Genomic DNA, 24713 nt, shown 5'->3' on the forward strand with positions numbered 1-24713 from the left:
TATTCCACATTAGAATGCGCCGAAGGCGCTACGGTGGAAGGGGATGTTGTTAAGGAGAAGGGGTAAGGCTGCCTCCTTTTTATTAAAACTTCCTGGAGGCAGCTAAGTGGAGGCTGTGTGCCTCTCGAGAGCGTTGCGGAGCTGTTCGTCAACCAGCTACGCCTCAGAGTCATGGATGAACACGAGGAGTGCCCGCCAGAGCTCGATGGCACAATCTGGAGACGAGGTATCGGGGCAGGCCCAGGTCCAGATGGAAGAAGTCCACGGCTCCTGCTTAAACGTGGCCAGCACTCGAAGGCGAGGTGGTGTGTACAGAGGACATTCCCAGAACAGGTAGTTCATATTCGCACCGCAGTTGCACCTCGACCAGGAACCAGATACAGGTGGCATCCTGCCGTCCCAATGAAAACGGTCCACCAAGATAGGATTAAGAATGGTGCCTGTTTGAATCCGCCGCAGCAGGACCGATTATCTTCGCGTGAATACCACCAGAGCAAGCGCAGGTATAGAGAGGGGGTTGCCCACAGCAGTGAGGAAGGCGGCGCAAAGTGGTTTCGTCACAGGCCTCTCCGCGATCAGATCTGCTACCTCAGGTGTGGTAGCGACGGAACGAGGAGTATCAGTGCGAGAGAGATCAGCGCGTGCTATACTCTATGAGCCTTCTCGTTTCCATGGATACCGAAGTGCGCGGAAAGCGCGAAGTGCGCAGGTTACCGAATGGATGATTACATGCTGACCGCGTTCGTGAAGCAGGCATGCGTTATGCCTTATGTTCTGCATTAGAGGGTCCATATAAAGAACGCTGGCGCATGCCCGGTAGGCAGCTTGAGAGTACGTGCACAGACGACGGTGAATGGGTTCAGTTTCCGAAGAAAGTGCGAAAGCCGACTGCAAATAGTCTGAAATGGCCATTAGTTTGGCTCAGCTACTAGACTGCGCTCCTGCCGATGTATGGAGGAGGGGGGGGATCGGCCCTTATTCTCTGTTGTCTGGTCGTACCACGCAGTCGCATAGCAAGTGTGGCTGCTGCCGTCTGCAGGAAGTGCAGCGTCCGTGTACAGAACACGTTCAGTTGAGGGGAGTGAGCGCCGCGCCGCATTCGCAGATGCGCATCGATATGTAGTGGAAGTGGCTTCCCTTCAGTGAGTGGCGTGGTTTCCTGCTGTGGCGTCTTGCTCGGCAAAGTGGGAAATGTGTGTACATGGTGCCTGAGGATCCGCCTGCGTTTGTGCCGCGAAGTCGAGTTTGGTGCGTGTGGGTGCGCATGTCGAGGAGCTCTGAAGGGTCATTGAGCTTGCTGAAGCTCTTGAGCGCATCAAGGCGTGTGTACCCCGAAAGTCCTGTGACAATGTAACTGGCCTCATTAAGTAAGCGGTCAAGCGCGACACTCCGTTCAGTTAACAGGATGATATTGCAGCCCGTAGATGATGCGGCGACGAGAAAAAGTATTGTTGTGTTTAATGGCACGTAGGCAGCTATGGCCATCATGCGCCAAGCACAAGGTATAGAAAATTTTTCTGCAGAACTTTATAAAATTTGCAAAAAGTGATTGGTGGTGTGGACGGCCTAAAATGTTTGTTTTTCTACCAAGTGATGCCAAAGAAAAGACAAAGCTTTAACGAAAGTCGAGTAACCTCTGCAACTATCATTGCATGTGCAAGGACGTTGAGGCTCCCAACCAATCGAATAAAGACCACAGCCTTCTTCTCAGAAATGAGAAAACAGCTGAGGTGTGGTTAAAAAAGTCTCTTCTTATAAATTACTCAATATTATCAGATCTACAATTTGTTGAAAACTGCTGTCTTTAAAAACATAAAAATATGTGAAATGTGAGCAAGTGCATCTTCACCTAAGAGTGGAATTTCACCTAAGGGTGAAATTGCCTGTGTTCAGTGTAAAAAACTTCAAAATACATTTTCCTCAGTGTTCCAAGTTTTCTACATGAAAATAAAACATGGTTTATTGTTAGCTCATCTTCGCATAATTCACATTTGGGCTTCTCTTATTTCGTCAGTAGGAAATTATGTGTTAGATGTGTGGGTGTTATACGGACACGGCAGATAATCACTTCCTTGAAACGCTCTCAGCGGGTGCAGGACTTCCATTCTCCTAAAACTGGTTTTACAAAGTGTATATTGTAATTCGCTTCATTGTCCCAAGCGGACTGCCACTTTTTGCTTTTTTTACAATTTACCGAGTTCATGCAATCCTTAAAGAGAATATTTTCTTTTTTATTTGCTTGCCACGAGCCTTTGAAGCGCAGAGTTCGTCTCTCTCGTTGTGTCAATTCCGAGATGACTCGGCACCCAGCAAAGTTTTATATTTTTTCCTTGAGCTATGACTTTTGTTATGTTGTGTATGATGTCACCGTGCATCGGAGTGATTGCATTTGTTAGAGTGGAGAGCGGCAAGTAAACTGAGAGAGTGTGTGTAAATAATACTGTTTCTGAGGTTCTCATTCAGTATTTTTCTTGAACTATGACTTTTGTTATGTTGTGTATGATGCCACCGATCATCCTTCTCTTCATAAGCACATCATTTAATACTGTGACATTCCGTGTGTGCTACGAGGATCCACGTTCGACGGCGCGGCGTAGACGGAGACCCGTGACAGCGGCATCATCAATTACCCAGCCATGCTCTTTGAGTGACGACCAGAAAAACCGGACCCGCCGCCGCCCCGGGGAAACAGGCTTTATCCTCCCCAATTTCTGGTTACATTCCAGGACAAGGGAGCTGTCAGCGGGCCGGAGCGCGCCGTACCACAGCCGACGCTATGCGATACCGCGAAGACGACATTCTTTCCCTCCCCCCCTTTGTCGTGGGCTATCGCCGGGAAGGCACCCACAGCTTCCCAGAAGGGCCGCGACGGACACCTGTCATGGCGGACAGGCAGTACTCGCCAAGAATGTGGAAAGACAGGCGCTAGTGAATTAGCTCCGAAGAGAGAGCCTGTGTATACTCTCACTTGAGAGAGAGTGGTGGCGTTTTTGTTGTTTATTTAGTTTGTATTGTTAACAGACTCTGGGTTCGAGGCTAAGCCCAACCCAAAGGGGTGGTCCTCATCTCGCATGTTATTTTGGATTGGAGAATTGATGCTTTGGGCGGGCCACTGGAAATGACCGCCCTTAGTCCTTTGTTAATCAAGTGCTTAAAAGCACATGTAAACGGATGCAGTCGAGTCTGAGCTGGGGCTCCATGCTTAGCATGTAATGTGATGCTACTTAGGCACTAACCTGCCCGGTCGATGAGTAAAGTAGTGCAAAGTTTGTTCTTTTGTAAATTCAGTTCTGCTTTTTCCAGTTTAACTCTCTGTATATGTATGTTGTAAAATTATGCTCTGCTGTCATCATCTACAAGCTAGCCTCCTGTTCATCATCCAAGCCGAACGACACTAGAGGAAGGGTTTGTGAACCATCCTCGAAGAAACGGACGACTATTGAAATTCTACTGCCTACACGCTGAGGACGACATCGTTCGCCAAGAGAGCCTTCAGTGCCGAAGCCCGACGGCGTGCAGCTTCTGCCAGCAACCGCTCGAGCCCAACTCCGGAGCCACTCCATCGCCCCCATGAAGTCGTCGGCACGTAAGCTCGGACGCCCCAGCCTCTGATGTATAACCTTAACCATGTGTAATTATTGAATATACCTGTTTGTTTAAACTGAGCCATACGGTGTCTCTTTGCCTCTCCGTCCCGTGTGGACCTGCGCATTATGGGGGTCATCACACTGGTGTCAGAAGTGGGGTCTCAAAAGCAAATGTCCTCTGAATGCTGTGACATTCATGACTTCAAAATTGTAATCAAAAGGGAATCACGGGACTGATTGTGGGACTTTTACCCCCATTTGAGAGGCTTGAGGCACTGGAGGGCTTGAAAAAAAAATGACTGTATCTGAGGGAGCTCCCACTCCACAGCCGTCGCTCGGAGCAAGCATGCTGGCATTAGGAAGCGTCATTCCGACGTTTACGGGAGATAAGACAGGGGTTCCAATCTGCGATTTCTTTTCCATGCTAGAAGAGATTGGGAAAATGGGGGGATGGTTCGATGCTCAAATGCTGGGAATGGCGAGGTGTAAGATGGCAGGAGCTGCTCATGATTTTGCATGGCGAGACGAAAAAGTAAAATCCACAAAATCATTTGCGGAATTTAAGAAGCTCGCGTTTGAGCATTTTGACACTGAACCACGTCACGTGCGAGTACAGAGGTTCCGTGACGCCGGACAGATGGTAGGGGAGGACGTGCGAACGTTTGCGTCGCGGCTTCAGCGCTTAGCGCGCGATACGTTAAGCAGGGAGGAGGAAGGAGACCAGCTTAAGAAGAAATACGCGGAGGATATACTTAAAGAGGAAATGACCGCTTTGTTCGTGGCTGGTCTGCAAGACCCCGTGCGCCGGTTCGTGCTCTCGCGCAAGCCGAGCAATTTCGACCAAGCCGTGGAGGCCGCATTGGATGAGGAACAAAATGAGGCGTTAACGACAGCCGCAGCGAGAGTACGCGTCATAGAGAGAGCGGTGCTCAACCCTGAGGTTGCTCTCTTGACAGAGCGGTTAGATCGCTTAGAACAGCTGCTATCTCAGCAGGTAGAATGCCAGGTTGAAGCGCGCGCTCAACAGCGCCCATTCGCTGGAAACCGGAGACCGCCACAAAGCTACAGGCGCGGTATGCGAGATTTTGAAGAAATCGTATGCTTCGCTTGCCAGGGTCGCGGACACATCGCCAGGTTCTGCCAAAACGTGCGCCGTGGGGAGCCACAAAGAGAAGCAGGCGAGTCACGCCCTAAGCAAGCCTACAGCGGGGCTCCAGATACCGAGTCAAAAAACTAGTTAGTCCTCCCCAGCCTGAGGAGCGTGGGGAGGGAGCAGTAGATGATGAGGTGGTGGTAGTTTGTGTGGCCGACGAGGCATGCCCTGTTGTGCGTTGCAAGTTAAATGGTTGTTGTATGGAATTGTTGATAGATACGGGGTCAAAGGTGACATTGCTTAAGGAGAGCAGTTTTAACACGCTTCGAAGGAAGGGGGACCGCGAGGTATTGGAAGCGTCTGGTGGTATGGCAACCACATTTGTAGGCATAACGGGGGATCCTCTTGGCATAAGTGGACTCTACCGGTTACACTTCTCTCTCGGCGGAATTGCATTGGAGCACCCCTGCTACGTATGCCCGGACACGGTGTCTCTGCCAAACGGAGTGTCAGGTATATTAGGGCAGGATTTTTTGAGAAAAGGGAAGGTAGTAGTCTCATTCTCTGAGGAAGAGGTTAATGCGGGCGGCTCAAAAGTTCCGTTTTTGAACAGGAGAGGGGCTGAGATTCGCATTACCGATATTGACACCCGTCAAACAGTGGGATCATTGGAGAAGGTATATTCGCGGGTTGCCGTCCGGCTGGTCGAGGAAGCGGTCGTCCTTCCTTGGTCGGAGCACATTTTGTACGCGTTTGTGCCTTCAGATGTAGAGAGCGGCGCCGTGGGAGTGCTTGAGCCGGTCGACTCTCTCAGCAATGGCCTGAAGGCAGCCGCGTGCCTCGTGACAGTTAATGACGCCCACAGAGTGCCCCTACGGGTGGTTAACTGTAGCCAGCAGCCACTGAGCCTTCCCAAGAACAAAACATTGGCTTTCTTCACCTCTGCGATAGAGCAACGTGAGCCCACCGATACGGTACTCGCAACTGTAGAGCATGCTAGTCCTTCGGCTGCTCCAAAGGTGTCGTTCGATCTTTCTCACGTAAAATCCAGGGAGAGGGAGGCTCTGGCTGGTTTGCTGAACGACTACTCGGAGGTATTCGCCGCGTCCAACCTGGATTTGGGCTGCTGTGGCGTTATAAAGCACAGGATAGAAACCGGCACTTCATCGCCCGTTTACCAGCGTGCGTACAGGATTCCTTACTCCCAACGTGAGGAGATGGAGCGGCAGGTGCAGGACCTGATTGATCGCGGCATTGTCGAACACTCAAAGTCACCCTGGGGAGCACCAGCACTATTGGTGGAAAAGCCAGATGGCTCGTATCGATTGGTAGTGGACTACCGCAAACTAAATGCCGTAACTCGCATCGATCCATACCCCATCCCCAATATACAGGAGACGCTTTCTCAGCTGGGCTCTGCCAGGTACTTCACGGTAGTGGACATGGCGGCGGGATTCTGGCAGATAGCAATGGATCCGGCAGATGCCGAGAAAACGGCATTTAACACGCCCTCAGGGCACTATGAATGGAAAAGAATGCCGATGGGTCTGGCCAACAGCCCTGCTGTCTGGCAGAGAACCGCTGATGTTATCCTGGCAGGTCTTCTGGGGAGGCTGTGCTTCGCGTATATGGATGACATTATCATATACAGTGGCAGTTTTGATAACCATTTGCGCGATATTGAGCAGGTTTTGGTGCGACTAAGAGCAGCGGGTCTCAAACTGAAGCCCTCTAAGTGCCAATTCCTCAAAAACGAGGTGAAATACCTCGGGCACGTTGTTTCAGCTGACGGCGTGCGACCGGACCCTGAGAAACTAAGGTGTGTCTCGGATTTTCCATCCCCGACTAGCGTCCGCCAGGTCCGGCAGTTTCTCGGCCTGATCGGTTACTACCGAAGGCACATAGAGGAGTTCGCCAAGCTCGCTAAGCCGCTCACCGCCTTAACAGCCAAAAATGTCGCCTTTCGTTGGGACGAAAACGCGGAGAATGCTTTTGGGGCCCTGAAAAGGAAGCTAATGAGGGCACCGCTGTTACGCCACCCGGATTTTAGTTTGCCCTTCGTTATGGCCACAGATGCGTCAAAGTTCGCAGTTGGTGCCGTGCTATCTCAGGTTATCGAGGGCAAAGAACATCCCGTTGCTTTTGCTAGCCGACAGTTGAGCCCCACAGAGCAAAAGTACGGAGCTACGGAAAGGGAGTGCCTCGCCGTTGTCTGGGCAGTAAAGCACTTCAGATGCTACCTTTACGGCCGCAAATTCAAGCTAGTCGCAGACTGCCATCCTCTGAAATGGGTGATGAGTGTCAGGGACCCTAGCTCGCGACTCGCTAGATGGAATCTACACCTGCAGGAATACTGCTTTGAAGTTGAGCACAAGTCAGGAAAGACACATCTGAATGCTGATGCACTCAGCCGCACAGCTGCCGTGGCAGCTATAGAAGAGTTTGTCACCGTAGTCGACCCCGCCGAATTACGCACAGAGCAGTGCAAAGATCCTGACCTGAAGCGAATAATCGAAAGCTTAGAGGGCGCACCGTCTCATCCCGAACAGCTAGGTTATTTCATTGACAAAGACGGCACCCTGTGTCGGCGCACGAGGCCAACCAGGAAAGGGAGACCAGAGAAAACCGCTTGGGAGAGAGTCGTCATACCTCGGTCGTGGACAGAAAGGGTTCTTCGCGCGTTTCACGATGCGCCATGCGCCGGTCATTTTGGCGTAGCGAAGACACGCAGGCGTGTGGAGCGTTTGTACTTTTGGAGTGGCATGCGACAGGATGTTAGAGACTACTGTGCGAAGTGTCATTCCTGTCTCGAAAGAAAAACACCCAAGGGACGAAGACCAGCTCCAATTCAGCCGTTCCCTGAGGTTTCGGCTCCCTTCGAGCGGACAGGTATGGACATAATGGGCCCATTGCCCACGACCACTTCCGGAAACAAGTACATTTTAGTATTTGTAGACCACCTTTCAAAATACGCGGAAGCGGTAGCACTCCCAGATCAGAAGGCAGACACGGTTGCAAGAGCATTTGTCGAACAGATCGTGCTCCGACATGGACCCCCGAGGCAACTCTTGACAGATCGGGGAACGAACTTCGTGTCGCAGCTAATGAGGAGAGTTTGCGAGCTGCTTAAGATCGCTAAGAAGCAGACAACACCGTACCATCCGGCTTGCAACGGCGCGGTGGAGCGACTGAACCAAACCGTGGCCGGGTTCCTGTCGCATTTTGTTTCGCGCGACCAGCGGGACTGGGACTTGTGGCTCCCGTATGCAATGTTTGCCTACAATTCCGCAGCACACGAGAGCACGGGCGAATCGCCATTCTTTCTTCTCTACGGCCGAGACCCGGACCAGCCTAGTGAAGTGCCAGAGGGCCCCCGTCGTGTCCCATACGCTTCACTGGACGACTATAAGGTTGAGCTAGAATCGCGCTTGCAAGTGGCGAGGGACATCGCAAAGGAGTCCTTAAAGAAAGCGGCGAAGCGCAGGAAGGAGGTGCACGATCGCAGTGCTAGAGACGCGCCGTTTGATGTGGGGGACAGCTTGTACATTGAAAACTGCCAAAGGCAGATTGGGCTAGCTCGTAAGTTCCAGACGAAGTGGAGAGGACCGTGCGAGGTTGTCGAGAAGCTTTCTCCGGTAAACTTCAGAGTCCGAGACGTGAACCGGCGTTTGATAAGGATACACGCAAATCGCCTCAAGTCGGCACCGGTTCAGTATTCACGAAATGAGGAAAGGGAAAGCGCAGATTTTGATGGGGACAGAAGTGAAGCGGAGCGCGCAGATAGTTCGCAAGAAACGCCCTCTCCTGCATTTGTTCGGCAGGCGCCCGAGGTGACGGCCGGAATGCCACCGGATTTACTTCATGCATTGCTAGAAAAAGCGCGCGAGGTTGCCGCGCAGATAACGCCAGGAGAGGCTCCTGCCACGAGCCCTCGCGAGTCCCAAAGCAGACAAAGGGGCACAGACTTACTTAGTATGACTCATGAAGGCCGATATCCGCTGCGAAATCGGAAAGCTAAGTCGGACTAATGGCGTAAACAGAGCGGAGTTGTGAACTGGTTAGAATTGTGTAATGCCGCAGCTCATAACATTGCTATGTGCTTATGTGTTAAGTTATCGGAGTTGGTAGTTAAACCTTTCTGTCATTAAGTAACACCTTCACAGGAGAGCATGCGGAGCGCATGCAGAACCTGCCCTACTTCCTTTCGTTATCTATATTTTTGTCTGTGCCGTGATCGTGCTAGAAGTGGGAGCTCCTTTGTAACTGTGGTAAATTTATTTCGTCCAGTTTGGACTAGAAAGGAGAGGCTTGGGTGCTGAGTTTCATGTTTATCTGTAAAAGAAGATCAGTGCTGCCCCTGGAGACGCCAGTATTGACAGCGGAGGCATATGGTGTTGTGCAGTGGTGTTGAGTGCAGCGAAAAGTGTTTTGTCGGACGCACTGTGCGAGGCGATTCAGAAAGACAAGGGGAGCTGCGTGGACTCAAATGTTCGGAGAACATTCTTCTGGAGGGTGAGCGAGTGTGACATTCCATGTGTGCTACGAGGATCCACGTTCGACGGCGCGGCGTAGACGGAGACCCGTGACAGCGGCATCATCAATTACCCAGCCATGCTCTTTGAGTGACGACCAGAAAAACCGGACCCGCCGCCGCCCCGGGGAAACAGGCTTTATCCTCCCCAATTTCCGGTTACATTCCAGGACAAGGGAGCTGTCAGCGGGCCATAGCGCGCCGTACCACAGCCGACGCTATGCGATACCGCGAAGACGACATTCTTTCCCTCCCCCCCCTTTGTCGTGGGCTATCGCCGGGAAGGCACCCACAGCTTCCCAGAAGGGCCGCGACGGACACCTGTCATGGCGGACAGGCAGTACTCGCCAAGAATGTGGAAAGACAGGCGCTAGTGAATTAGCTCCGAAGAGAGAGCCTGTCTATACTCTCACTTGAGAGAGAGTGGTGGCGTTTTTGTTGTTTATTTAGTTTGTATTGTTAACAGACTCTGGGTTCGAGGCTAAGCCCAACCCAAAGGGGTGGTCCCCATCTCGCATGTTATTTTGGATTGGAGAATTGATGCTTTGGGCGGGCCACTGGAAATGACCGCCCTTAGTCCTTTGTTAATCAAGTGCTTAAAAGCACATGTAAACGGATGCAGTCGAGTCTGAGCTGGGGCTCCATGCTTAGCATGTAATGTGATGCTACTTAGGCACTAACCTGCCCGGTCGATGAGTAAAGTAGTGCAAAGTTTGTTCTTTTGTAAATTCAGTTCTGCTTTTTCCAGTTTAACTCTCTGTATATGTATGTTGTAAAATTATGCTCTGCTGTCATCATCTACAAGCTCGCCTCCTGTTCATCTTCCAAGCCGAACGACACTAGAGGAAGGGTTTGTGAACCATCCTCGAAGAAACGGACGACTATTGAAATTCTACTGCATACACGCTGAGGACGACATCGTTCGCCAAGAGAGCCTTCAGTGCCGAAGCCCGACGGCGTGCAGCTTCTGCCAGCAACCGCTCGAGCCCAACTCCGGAGCCACTCCATCGCCCCCATGAAGTCGTCGGCACGTAAGCTCGGACGCCCCAGCCTCTGATGTATAACCTTAACCATGTGTAATTATTGAATATACCTGTTTGTTTAAACTGAGCCATACGGTGTCTCTTTGCCTCTCCGTCCCGTGTGGACCTGCGCATTATGGGGGTCATCACAATACTATACTTGCCAAATGTCTCATTGTTTGTACACCATGAAGTTACTTTGAATGGCACTGAGACAAAAGTAAAAAGAAAGGAAATCAGAGCTAATGCGACAGTGCAAAGCAGACGTTCAGAAGAAAAGCCGTGCGCGTTGTTGCCCTAATTAAGGATTGGTCGGCAGCGTTCCGAAGGTCACACGTTCCCCTATGAAATGGAAACGGCCAAAAACCATATTTATATTTGGCTATGAGGCCTTAGCATGCCTGAAATGTCATCGTAACACGTAGGAATGTAAATTAACTATGCTTTATATAAACTGCTGCAATATACTGGAAATCGAAGCCATGACCCATGGGTTGCAAGTCAGATACGCTACCCCTAGGCCAAAGAGGCACTTTCGTTCTACTTGGTTAAGGAAAGAGTTCGAGTGTCTTCATGTGTTTCACGTGTTTTAGTGTGCCTGCTTAAGCATGCTAATGAGTATGTGTGATTAGAAAGAGGCGTTAATTACGAAAGATTGCAGGAAATAACCATTAACGCTGTGGCGTCATACCCTTAAGGGATAGCTTTAGCGTCACCCTATTTTTAGCACGTTGCCTACAAGGTCCATTCGGCGGTGCCAGTTTCCTAATTACTAATAATTTTGCGACGACTGAGTGTCACTGGGTCGGACGCGCCAAGGCAGAATGATAGCTTCGCCTTACGGCACTTGGACAAGACTTGTCGCAGTAGCGGAAATACTGATGTCCGAAACCACAAAATCCGCACCAGCGCTGGTAGCGCCAGTTTTAGACGTGTTCGCTATGCGTGCTTCCCATTCGAAACTTCCAGCATAGAGTTCGATTAACAACACACACATATACCTGCTCAGATGTTTAGGGGAATCCACCAAGGTGGAGTATATTTGTAATAAGGGTGCATTACTCACTGGCATCCACCCATGCACAGCCATACGACTACAAAGAAAAGCTATACAGCGTTCTCAGAAACTTCGCGGTTGAAGAAAAATTCGTCCTGGTCCGGCGTACGAACCCGGGACCACATATTAAGCGGAGAGTCACTCTATTACTCCCGTTTCGAGCATGTCGAATCCCCCCGTCCCCCTCTTTCGCTACCTCTTGCTCCCGCCTCCGCTTCGGTCCTTCCCCAGTGCTTCCTACTGCACCACTACTCCTGGCTGGCAGAAGTGATGACGGAGAAACGTTTCCTCCTGGTTACAACCTTAGCAGACAGGATGCCGAGCCACCGAGTTACAGCCAGCGTCTGCAACTCAAGTCGCCGGATCTTATCGCACTCTTTTGTGGCATAAGAAGTTTTCGGAGCATACAATGCCTGGTCACATAGCATCTCCAAGCCGAGTGCCACAACTAGGCTTCCTGTAGACAAAAGCACACAAAACCAAAAAGCACGCATATAAAGAAGCATAAACGCAGCCAACTGTTCTCCAGTTTCTGTTTTGGCATGCTAGAAACACGATGCTATTCAACTACCCCACAATAACAATGATGCTTGCACTGCACGCCTGATTTTACAAATCTTACAATGATGATACAGCTCTCGACAAATCAGTCGCACGCTAACACAACTAAGGTTCTAGCAGCGATGAGAAACTATATTTAATATGATTTACCTTTTAGAACGAGTACAAACTTTCCTTTCCTTTATTGATCCATCTTTTTCGACGTTCCCATCGTAGCGCTTCTTGACGTCATCCGGGAGTTTGCGCCATGTTTCGTCCGAGAAGTATGCAGGCTTCCAGCGATAGTATTCTCCGGTGGGCACTTCTGATAACAAAATCAATAGAAACGGAAGAGCATTGATAAATGTCGCACACGAGATTAAGTGTTTCCTTACATTGCAAAAAATACGCGCGCAATGCGGCCCTGATGATAAGCCGTGCCACTGCTTCCTGGCAGCTACAGCTTCTCAGTCAACAGTGAACCTATGCTGCTGCAGTGAAGCAGGGTAGAGTCCGAGCGGGAATCTCTATTGAATATCCAACCACATGCAGCCTTTCTCGCATGCAACACTCCTGTGCGCATATATCGCTATGCATGACCCAATCCTTTAAAGGACACGAGCTCACATGACAGTTCCCGCAATGAAGACGACAGCAGCACGGTAAGGGGTTGCCTGAGGAGAAGAGGTTACGAACAGAGGAAAGCCGTTTTAATCGCGGGCACCTGCGTCTACCCTGTGGTAGTTTGACGGAGAAAAGTGTTGAAAATTGGAGCTCCACAATATCTGGGAAACTCAAAAACCATGCACACCTTAGGGCGTATGTGCTGGTAACGCTTTCACCAGTCATCTTTCAAGTGGCTGCTGTCGACACACAAAAATGTGGAGCGTAAATGGCATCAACTGGATCTAACTGCAATGATGTAAATTTCAGACATAAAGTATACCTGCTGTGCACTGTTTACAGCTAAGGAAGCTCTTTTGATGCATGAAGTGTGCATTGTTATAAATCAACAGGCCTCGTGGAGAGAATAGTAATTCTAGACCTCACTCTTCTGAAAATTCGGACTTACACAGACGCTACAAAAGCCCCTGTACGGAGATTAAAAGCAGACCCCATGTGCTCTAAAATTTGGACAAAGGTTGCACCGGTAACGGCGCCACATCGCCACCATTACTTCTCCACCTGCTTGCTCGCTTCCGCGCCGGTTTCTGCTGCAATTCATCGTTTAGATTGAATACATTTCAAACCTAGCGCTCGCCTTATTCGGCTCGAGCGCCGATGCCCTAGCCCCGCCTGTAGGAACCAAGTGTAGTCTCTCACATATCTAATGCGTGGTGCATGTCCGTAGCATTCCTTATAAGCTCATGCCGAACACAACCAAGGGAGGAGACACGGAGAGGTCAAGAGAAACAAGTGTCCCGCCTTTGCCACACGCCGCGAGCTACCGGGAGCAGCTTTTCCGGCAAGCAGACAAAGCGATGATGTCGATGATTACAATGGCTATTAATGTCAATAAATATCATGAAGATAACAGTACTGCTGGATCATGATGGCCTGTATTGATAGATGAGTGCTTGTGCAAAGGGGCTCAGAATGCGATTTCGCAGCGATAGCTCTTAGTGCCAATTCTCTCGTTTCGTGGCATGCAGATGTGTCCTCACAGCAAGACATATGAAATCATTTAAAGAGCGGCAATACTGTTAGAGGCGCGACAGGCGACATCAGGTTCGATATAAAGGCAAGCTTTAACTGCGCATCGTCTAATGTTATCGACATGCTTCCATGCTCCTCTTGTCCGAAACAATATATCGGGTAAACCGGGCAATCAATGAGTGCCAGAATAAATGTCATCGAGCTGACAGCAAGGAGCCTACAGAAGGCAAAGGCTGAACAATTTATTCATCATCATCATCAGCCTGAATACACCCACTGCAGGGCAAAGGCATCTCCCACGTCTCTCCAATTAACCCTGCCCTTTCCCAGCTTCAAGTCAAGTCAAGTCAAGTCAGTTTTATTTACATCATTATGATGTGGGCAGGCTCAGGCAAAAAGCGAACGATTTTCGCTTGAGGGAGCCCGAGCCCCCATACATGGCGTACAGCAAGGGCAAAACTTTTTTTTTTTTAAAGTACAAAATCCACACACGCTACCTAACAGAATATAATACAGGAATTTCAGAACAATCGATATAAACTCTTGGTACATGTTCATTAATACGCAATACATTGGTGTTAACATAGATGCAAAAGTCATTCGTGTCACACTTTTCACACAAAGGGAATACAGTAGCTTACAAAAAATGATTTCTTAGAGTTTGTGTACTAGATGTTTCAAGAGAAAAACGTTCAAAGATGAATTTGTTTAGTAACCTTGGAACTGCATGACGCATCATCTGTCGACCATGTTCTGTACGGCAAAAGGGAATGGTCCAACGTTCGTGTTTTCGAAACGAGTATGGCGTTGAGTTTGTTTCGAGGGATGACAATGCTGTCAAGAAATTGTCACCGTGAGAAATGGATTTTTTATATCTTATGGCTAAGAAAAATTCGTATAGCTTATGAGCGGGTATGATTTTGAATCTCTTAGACAGTTCTTCGGTATGTGCGAGGTAGTCAACATTTGCTATATAACGTACTGCTTTCTTTTGCAGCATGTATATCTTGTGCAGGTTAGTTTGAGTAGTAGAGCCCCAGACAAGGAAACAGTAGTTAACATACGACATGAATAATGTGTTGTATATTATTAATTTAATCGATACGGGTAGATAGGAGCGAAATTTCGCGAGAATTCCGACGCACTTTGATAAATTGGTTAAAGAGAAGCTAATGTGAGGGTCCCAGCTCATGTTCTTGTTAAAGAAAATTCCTAGTGTTTTTACTGTGTCAACCACCTCTATAATAGAGTTGTCTATTTTTAGCCTAAGATCTGATGTAACGGCACTCTGCCGGTAATGGAAAAGTACCGCTTTTGTTTTTTTACTATTTATTATCAAGGAATTTGCTGCGCTCCACGATTTCAACTTTTCTAACACACTGTTTGTGTTTGAAATGAGCAATGGAATATTATTGCCACTAAATAAGAGACTGGTATCGTCTGCATACAGAACATATTTTGGAAGGTTACTGATATTTGTTATGTCGTTTATGTATACAATAAACAGTAGCGGTCCTGAAATGCTTCCTTGTGGAACTCCAGTGGTTATAGGTTGAAGAGTTGAAACATGCTGATCTATTGTTACACATTGATATCGATGCTGTAGGTAGGACTTTAGTAGACAAGCTGCAGTGCCACGGATTCCATATTTTTCTAGCTTGTTGAGTAGTATTTGATGGTTTACACGATCAAAAGCCTTCGAGAAATCCACAAAAACACCTATGCACATCTCCCTATTTTCAAGTGCCTCCAGGATTATCTCTTTTTGCATTAGTAAGGCTGTTTCAGTAGACCTGTTTGGGCGGAAACCATGCTGTGACGGATTAATGAGGTTAAGTTTATTGCAAAAGTTCATGAGTCTTTTATGAATTACTCTTTCTAGGCCCTTAGAAAAAATCGGCAGAATAGAAATCGGTCGATAGTTGGACATATCGTATTTATCGCCACTCTTGAAAAGTACAATCACTCTGGAGATCTGCATTAATTTGGGAAAGCAACCTGTTGATAACGCCAGATTATATATATAAGTCATTAGGGGGGCAATTACGTTCAGCACATATTTAACTGGAATAATTTGTATGCCATCAATATCACGTGATTTGCTATTTTGCAACGAGTTGTATATATTACATACCTCGCATTCATCTGTCGGATCAAAATAAATGCTGCGGCTATTCCTAGGAATTGTGCTGCTCAGAGATTGAGGGTTTTGAGAACTGCTGACAACATCTTTAAAAAATTTGTTAAATTCTTCGGCAAGTTCTCTACCATGTATGCGGCGGCCCTGAAAAATGAGATCTTTGATAACTGGCGACGATGGTGTTCTGTTTAGCAACTTGTTTAGTTTTTTCCATACGTCTGCACTATCTTTACAGGATTCTTGTTGGAACTGATGCTGCAAGAAACGCCTCTTTTCATTTCTCAGGAAGGAATTCAGCTTATTTCTATATTGCTTAAATATTTTAAATCTAAAAGTGACCTCGTTTTGACAAACTTTTTATATAATCTAGCCTTCTTTTTTATTCGTCTTAAACATTCACGGCTGATCCAGGGCTTTCGGTTGTTATGATGTGGCTTTAAAATAATTTCTCTAAAATGTTCACAGTAAATTCGCTTAAAAATGCATATGAATGTTTCATACGCCTCATCTGCAGTGTCACAGTGGAATACAACATCCCAGTTTTCATTTACAAGACTCGAGTAGAAAGATTCCAAGGTTACAGGGGTGATGTTCTGGACAATTACTGTCGTCGAAGTTTGCGCATGCGTTCTTTTATCTTCACATTCAACAAAAAGGTATATGGGAAAGTGGTCGCTCATGTCGTTACATACAACTCCTGATATTACTTTTTTGCATCAATGTTAGTGATAAAAAGGTCTATCAAAGTTTCTGTGTACATTGTAACACGTGTTGCAGTTTTAGTAAAGATAGCATGACCATTTGCTTCTACTGTCAAAAGAAAGGTCTCCTGCGCAGGGCAAGATTTTAGCACATCAACGTTGAAATCACCCGCAAGTAATAATTCCAAATCATTTACATTCACGTAGTTGAATAGCAATTCAATGTGGGAAATGAAATTATTGAAATGGCCGTTTGGTGGTCGGTAGATCACGCAGTAAATGTAGTTTCTCGATTTCAAGCATAGGCATTCAAAATCTTCAGTCAACAGAGACAGTTCAGGAATTATTTCACATTCTAGATTATTTTTGCTAAGGATTTCAATCCCCCCACCTTGTTTATTAGGTCTGTTTAGGAAGAAACTATTATATCCATCACGCCTGTAAACCTATGTATCCGTTGAATACCACGTTTCTGTCAACATTATTACGTCGAAGTCAAAAACAAATTCATTTAGAAGGATAGTAAGCTCATCTTTATGCCTTGCTGATCTAATGTTCAGATGAAAGGAACTCAAGCCAATTTTTCTCGATGTATTAAACGTGGTGTTTATGTCGAATGGAGACTCTGCCATTTTACAGGCGAGATGCCAAATGTAAACAAGTGAAGACGCTTAAACCATTTTTTCCACGTCCTGAGCATTGCGAAGGTACAGAATCGATGACGACTCTTCCTTCCTAGCAAGAACCCTACCATTGCTTGTCCAGACAAATTTCCACCCGTTTGCTTTCTTTTGTTCAATAGCCATGCCAAGTACTCGCTTTAGCGCTGGACAAAGATGCTCGTTGATGAAAAGGGGCGAGCTCGGTGAAAAACCCAGGTCCTTAGTTGACAAGCGCATTTTACGTGCTTTTTGGAGCACAGCGTCTCGCTTGGGACGGCTTTTGAACTGCACAACGATATTCGGTACAGCGTGGGGGTTTTTTGTAGGAACGCGATGACAAATTTCAATGTCGCCTTTCGCAATAGGCTCCTTTAAAACCTCCCCTATTTTATCAAGAGCATCAGGAAGGTTTTCATCTTCAGAGAAAGGTATCCCTTTAATATCAAGGTTCCGATTCCTTGAATACTGCTCCGAGAAAGTCACTCGATCCTCGAGCTGCAAAACTTGCGTTTTGAGCGCTTCGCAGACTTTTAATAGCTTTTCATTAGCCGCTTGGAGCTCTTTGTTTACTTTTGTGAGCTCATCACGTTCTTTCTTGCTGTCCTCGAATTCTTTGTTGAAAAATTCGAGACTTGCTTTTACTTCCCTTAGCTCTTTTCTTAGATCCCGTTCAAGTTTTGCTTGAAATTCGCGCATTTCCTTCCTAAGTTCAGTACATTCACCCATCTCAAATGCAACAAAACAGTGCACACAAGCAACGGCGTTGGCAGCAGTTTGGGCAGAAAGGACAGAAATGGAATTTCACTGTATGCAAAACGTTCTAACCTGCAATGATAGCGGACAAGATTTAGATGGTCTTGTCGGGCTGCCCTTGCTGCTACCAAGTGATTCCTCGGTGGAAACGCGACCCTTTTTGTAGCAGGCGCTTCCCTGGTGGACGTGACGTCACCGGCGTATTGTTGTCGTCACGCTGGCTGCCTTCCTTGCCGACGCTTGCTTCCAACACCGATGAAATACTGGCCACGCTCTTGATGCTGCAATGATAGCGGACAAGATTTAGATGGTCTTGTCGGGCTGCCCTTGCTGCTGCCAAGGGCACTTTGCCTGACACAAGGACACTTTGCCTGCAAAATTCTTAAACTCATCCCCCCATCTAACCTTCTGCCGCCCCCTGCTACGCTTACTTTCTCTTCGAATCCACACCGTCATCCTTAAGGACCGGCGGTTATCTTGCCTGAACCGCGCCGTAAGAGAAGCGATAAAAGAGGGACTGCCAGAAAAAAAGAAGGGAGAGGTGCCGTAGTGGAGGGCTCCGGAATAATTACGACCACCTGGGATTTTTAACGGGAAAGGAGGGGCTGACAGAGGAAAGGAAGGAAAAGGTTGGTAGTGAAGGGCTCCGGAATATTTTCGACAACCTGGAATCTAACGCGCACTGACATCGCGTTTGCCCCGCCGTGATGGCTCAGGGGTTAGGGCGCTTGACTACTGATCCGGAGTTCCCAGGTCCGATCTCGACCGCGGCGGCCGCGTTTCGATGGAGGCAAGACGCAAGGCACCCGTGTGCTGTGTGATTTCGGTGCACGAAAAGAAAGAGCACGCGTCGGTCGACTGGTTCCAACTGGGCCACTAGCACTGCTACAATAGTGCGGTCGAGCGGCTGGCAAGAAATCGAAGCAGCCACTGTGCAATACAGTTTAAGCGTCAGAGGCATCTCTGGGAGTCCAATGTGCGCTCATCCATACTGCAGAGCCATAATCACCACAGGCGAAAAACAGGATACGTTTCAACTGTTTTTTGTTCGCCTTACATACCTTCCAAGCGACACGAACAGATTAGTCGAGGAACAAATTTTGTTTCAGCTGTGGATGCCTGATTTCCGGTTTCACACGGAATATTAATGCGTTACTGCAAACGGAAAGGGCGAGCGATGTCCGTCATATAGTAAGTGGCAGGTGGCCCATCCGCCACATCGCTTAGCCCAGAAATTCTGTGCAAGCGCAGGTTTAAAGGATTGCACCTACGCACTTTCCGCCCTGGTGGTTTAGTGGATAGAGTGCCCGGCTAATGAGCCGGATTTCCCGGGTTCGAACCAGACCGCGGTGGCCACGTTTCGATGGAGGCGGGACGCAAAGGTGCCCGTGTGCTGTGCGATTTCGGTGCACGTCAAAGATATTCAGGTGGTCGTAATTATTCTGGAGACCTCTACTACGGCACCTCTTTCTTCCTTTGTTCTTTCACTCCGACTTTTATTCCTTCCCTTACGGCGCGGTTCCGGGGTCCACCGAGATATGCGATACAATCACTGTGCCATTTCTTTTACTGAAAGACCAATTTTCAATTTTACCCACGCACTGATCCAACGTAGCATGCATGACGCGCAGGTGGAGGCGAGCGAGGCGTTCCTCGGCGAGCTACGCTCCCGGAAGCGCGTAGCCCTGGAGTTGTCGCTGTTCGGCTACGCCTACAGGCTACGCAACACTGGGAGCTACGAGCTGCAAGCCAGCGTCCGTGGACCCGCGCCCCCGAGACCGTTCATCGACGAGCGCGGGCTTCTCGTCTATTTCGAGGTGCTTATGTCGCGTCTTTTCTACGCAGCCACCGATCCTGGTCGTCGCCTTGGCCACTGATCGCTTCTTCGCACGTTTCACAATACCACCGCAAATGGCACTTATCATCGATAGATATACAACTGAACCTCGTTTTAACGAAGTGATTCTTCATAGCCCATATTGACCGCGCTCCCAAGGAGAATCGCCAGTGCTTAGTTGTATTCAATTTTTCGCTATAAACCGTTTCGTCATAACAAGGTTCGACTGTCACTTTCTAAAATGGCCGTAGAGGATCTGTGTCCAGGAGGGTTTCGTTTCGTCCGGTCTATAATTCGGCTAAGATGCGTGCGCAACGGTAGTTTTCCTTGCACTGTCAATTCTAGGGCTGATATAGCCTGCCTTATGGCAAAGTCACTTCTCTTCACTAGGTAGAGAGCATAGGAGAGGTGAATATGTTAAAGCGTTGTCGTTGTTAACGCCGCCATGCTTGCTTAGCCATATTATCCATGCGGTTGGAATTACCGTAGTTAGCGTGCTTACCGTACGGCGCGGTGCTAAACACTGTATTACCAGATGCAACCATAATAAACGTGCTACAGTTACACACACTCACGGCGCTTTTGCACAATGTCTATGCACACAAGATGCCGACTGACCACGTGCATGCGGTGCACGCGTGCGCAGATCTGCCTCGAATTCAGCTCCGATTTGTCGGTGCCACTGTACAACAAGGAAGCCGACTGCAAGATCGCCGTCAACCGGGACAAAGGACAGTGGATTGGCTACGACAACAATGCCACCATTCTCAACAACGTCTGTGCGCGTATCCTAGCTCGCAATGTTTCTGATTTGCGAAGCGTCGCACTCAATCTACTGCTTGCCTGTAAAACATATCCGTGAAGCACGCCTTGAAAATCAGGGCGGCGCATGCATCAGCACATTCCGGAGCGGTGGCTTGCACTCACGTCACAGGTAGTGGCCGCCGTGCTTGAGACCACGTGTACAGCGAAAACCTACACAATTCTTCCCTTATCGTCACCTGCATTCTGTAACCTATACCCCGTGCTCTTTACCCCTGTCTTGTTATTGTAGCATCTGAAGTTCCGCAACGCAGAATTACGGCCATAAAGCTTTCGCGGACGTATGCTGGAGCAGCTGTTCAGGAGTGGAATTACCCTCACGCACTATTGCGATATGCTTAAGCTGGGTATAGACAAAGTTAGGTTGTCACGTCGTCTCTCACATGACCAATGCATTGCTGACACGTTGATGCCACATCACATAACTGAAAGCGCAATTCACTGTGCTGCGTTCACGGCCTGAAGGTACGTTTCTGAGTTATACGAGCTTTAAAGTCCCAAACTCTATACTATCAGCCATGAAAAGAAGGAAGCTGAGGTGGAAACACAAATAAAACCAACATATTACCTCCTGGAGAGTAAATACAAGCGAGGTTGATTAAGATTTCAGCAAAAAGTTTTCGCACCTTCGAAATCAATAACAGGAGCCAGCATTGAGCTTCCCCTGGCTAGCAGCTTCTTACAGTGCTGTTTGTGGCTCAGTTGTCTTGTTTGCGTCTCATTTCTTGCTACGAGGGACACTGCAGTGGAAGGCTCCATAAATTTAGGCTCCCTGGGGTTCTTTAACGCGGCCCCCAGTCGCACAGCAGACGGTTTACAGCGAGAGCTGTCGGTAAAAAGACCACCAAAAAATGGCGTCGTGCGCCGTCCACACCGTTAACCACTGCGGAAGAAAGAGAGGCACACCACCTTCCGCGCTCAAGGCGGCTGGCGAGACGCGCTTTGAAAGTTTGCGGGAGAGGAGAAACGGCGCGTCAAGAACAAGCACTTCAGAAGATAGAAGCGAGAAAGAGAGCGCTGTCGCCACTGCACGGGAGTAAAACAGACAGGAGACATTTACAATCATTACAGTGACCGCAGTGGTGTGCTGTTCGTAGCGGAAGAACCGGTGTTAATGTGGAATGAGGTAAACGCACGGTACGATCGACAGCGCATTCAAAGCAGCTGTGGGGGTGTAAAAACACTTCATGACAAATGAAGGTCATGCACACGTTAAGTTGTACTAGTTACACACACCATTTAAAGAATTGCCGTTTACGCTGAGCTGCGAAAATTTAGACACCTAATCGTTATAAGCTGTGACAATGCGGGAACATAAGAACCTCACTGTGAGGTGCCATGCATGACTTTGCACCTGCCAGCCGTGGCATATGACAAGGTTCTTCCAACAGCGGTCATCTTGCTGACTTTCTCACCTCTCCCCAGGAAGAGGAGAGGGTGATGCTCATTTCTGCACTGCCGTCTGCCAACAGTGGCATGCCGCAGCTGTCTCTTCTATGTTCTTGGCAGGTGGCTCTAGCATATGCTAAGGTGCCAGTTTTTACCTTGCTGGTCGCAAGGTGTGACACCATTGGTGAGTGCGGGGACATGGGACTCTTATGCTATCCATAAAAAAGCTAAACGCAGCGGTAGCTAAACTTTGCACATGGCCAGTAAAACCACGTGGAAGCACCACATGCGCGAAACGGGCTAACAGCTGCCACAGAGTTTAGCGTTTCTCACCTTCATTTAAATGCGGTCGACACAGCTGGATTCAAAATCGCAACCTTGGGCTCAGCAGCCGAGGCCAAAGTGAGTGAGCCGTCGGACGGGTACGCCTTCCGGGTTTGTGTTTACGCCTGGAAGGCAGTTAATGGTCGACAAATACCGCGCAGGTGCTGTTCGCCAAGCGAATGCGTATGGGCAGTATCGCCGTGGTGACCGTTGACATGGACGACTACAACGGTAACTGCGGCCAGCGCAATGTGCTGCTGGGACAGCTGCACAACGCGCTCAACGAACTGGACCGGCCCATCAAGAGGCTATCGGCGAACCTCAGCCCGTTTGAGTCAGCGTCGTCGTCAACGACCGCACCCGCCGCGGTGGCTCAGTGGTTAGGGCGCTCGACTACTGATCCGGAGTTCCCGGGTTCGAACCCGACCGCGGCGGCTGCGTTTTTATGGAGGAAAAACGCTAAGGCGCCCGTGTGCTGTGCGATGTCAGTGCACGTTAAAGATCCCCAGGTGGTCGAAATTATTCCGGAGCCCTCCACTACGGCACCTAATTCTTCCTTTCTTCTTTCACTCCCTCTCTTATCCCTCCCCTTACGGCGCGGTTCAGGTGTCCAACGATATATGAGACAGATACTGCGCCATTTCCTTTCCCCAAAAAACCAATTATTATTATTATTATCAACGACCGCCGCGTCCCAGAGGACTGCTGCTACGCCGAGCACCCAGATGATTCCGGTTAGGCCCAGAGGGCACATGACAATCGCTGGGTTCAGCGACCGCGAGAAGCGTTCACACTGCACAGGGATTCATTCAACTGCATAGGGCCTCGCTTACATCGTGGGCCAAGATTGAATAAATACCATGTGGATGTAAAATATAAGTTTTACATTGAAGGCAAGATGCATGTCGGTCTTTGTAGTATGCTGGCGTGTTTGAATGTATCCGGAGACGATTCATACAGCAAAAGCTGTCTGAGCAGATGAACAAAGAGATTTTACACCCGTGCACATTGTAATAACGAGTACTTTTCTTCACTGACGGCAGACGAGAAGGGTCTGCTAGCAGATGGGGGAAGGCTACTGGCCACTGCCTTTTTATGCGCCCAAAATAGACAGTCGGTTGTGAGGCAGATGTATTGGTGTACTCCAGACTGTTTTGACCATATGGGGTTTTGCAGTGTGCACGGAAATATAAGAATACAGGTGCTTTTAACGCGATAGCTTTAGGGAGTTCATGTGGCATTCGACGTCGGCATCGGCCACAGTAAGCGAAAAATCTCCAGAGAAGCAACTTAGAAGGTGGGTGGGTCAGCTAAGTCATGTCGCCTTGTGGCGGCATCACAACATGCCCACAGGACTGTGCACAAACTGCCCACCGTGGCAATTATATTAATTATTGGTCGAGAGAGGCTGCTGAGAAGAGAAACCTGTATCGCAAATGTCCCACCAGTGGCAGCATCGGCCTTCACAGGTTAGTGGCGCATTGCGTAACCGCTGCCCTACTGCGCCAGGAGTGGTATGAGTACTCCCAGGGTTCTATGAATGCTAAGTACAGGATGCCCAGTTTTGTATATATGGGGCATTGATCCATTAGCTTGCGCATTATACCTTTATGGTGAGGCTTGAGTGCCCCCCGGTTTTTGAATATATTTTTGCCTCATTTGAAATATGGTTATTGCAGCTGGGATATAACTCTCAAACATTGCCGCAGTGGTCAGATACTACAGCAACCAAAACCTATGATCATACATGAGAACCTTCAACAGTATTTATTATACTTGCAACAGAAGTTGCCATCGATACTCTGATGGCAGTATCATGTGCAGGTTGGTTTGCATCCGCCATGTTACAGCATGTTGCATCGCTTAGCATTTATGTGCACCACGCAGGAATGAACAGGAGCGCTATATGCACTGTTAACATGCGCAATGCCCAAAGTAGACAATGGACCAAGCACCATGTTCATGTTCCGAAATGAGATACCGTAAACAAGTCATTTTTCTCAAGGTTAATATTTCACACATTCAGGCAAACTCACGATACCGGAATATTTCGAGAGTGCTAAATTTTGGAAAGGATAAGAGAGAAGCTCCTTAGTGCTCCTTTTTACCACATTATTCACGGCAGCAATTTTTTGCAATGTGCTGTTTATGTGATTCTGGACAAAACGAGAAAATTAGGCATTCACAGAAATTAAAGGTGCCCAATATAGGAATCTGAACTCGTCTTTTTATCACGGGAACTCTATCTACACATCCCGGGCATTATTAGAAACTTAGATCGGATTAAGCGTCCCGGCTCCCCCCTTTTTTTGAACTGAACGCGCTAGGTAGGCGGAGTTAACCAACGCGTCGAGTGCCTTTGAGTGAGTACAGTGGCAGCTCACTTTCGCTTTTATTTAGTTTTTATGTTTTTGTGAATAAACAGTTTAAGTCACAGACAATATACCCGAAAATTAGGCCCGCGGAAATAAAGATACACGTGGACTCTGATTTACGTATCACTCCACCAATGCCAGAGAGACAAGCCGCCGCGGACTCGACGCGTTAGTTGACTCCTCCTCCCTACCGCGCTGAGTTCAAAAAAGGCGCGAGCCGGTAC

General features: G+C 48.4%; 1 protein-coding gene and 1 pseudogene across 1 annotated transcript; one reads left to right on the plus strand and one right to left on the minus strand.

Moving 5' to 3' along the window:
* Positions 1-102: 102 nt before the first annotated feature.
* Positions 103-12679, minus strand: LOC144130139 (uncharacterized; annotated as a pseudogene).
* A 6679-nt stretch (positions 12680-19358) lies between these two features.
* On the plus strand, positions 19359-24032 carry LOC144130235 (chitinase-3-like protein 1). The gene is made up of 4 exons (XM_077664227.1): positions 19359-19559; positions 20226-20354; positions 22276-22493; positions 24002-24032. The coding sequence occupies exons 1-4, from the start codon at positions 19359-19361 to the stop codon at positions 24030-24032; spliced, it is 579 nt and encodes a 192-aa protein (XP_077520353.1).
* Positions 24033-24713: the final 681 nt, after the last annotated feature.

The sequence above is a fragment of the Amblyomma americanum genome, chromosome 1 (genome assembly GCF_052857255.1).
Source record: "Amblyomma americanum isolate KBUSLIRL-KWMA chromosome 1, ASM5285725v1, whole genome shotgun sequence".
NCBI lineage: Eukaryota > Metazoa > Arthropoda > Arachnida > Ixodida > Ixodidae > Amblyomma > Amblyomma americanum.

Coding starts and splice junctions, on each gene's coding strand:
- LOC144130235 (XM_077664227.1), top strand. CDS start 19,359: ATGCATGACGCGCAGGTGGAGGCGAGCGAGGCGTTCCTCGGCGAGCTA. Junction 19,560..20,225: donor GGCTTCTCGTCTATTTCGAG/GTGCTTATGTCG, acceptor ACGCGTGCGCAG/ATCTGCCTCGAATTCAGCTC. Junction 20,355..22,275: donor ATGCCACCATTCTCAACAAC/GTCTGTGCGCGT, acceptor AATACCGCGCAG/GTGCTGTTCGCCAAGCGAAT.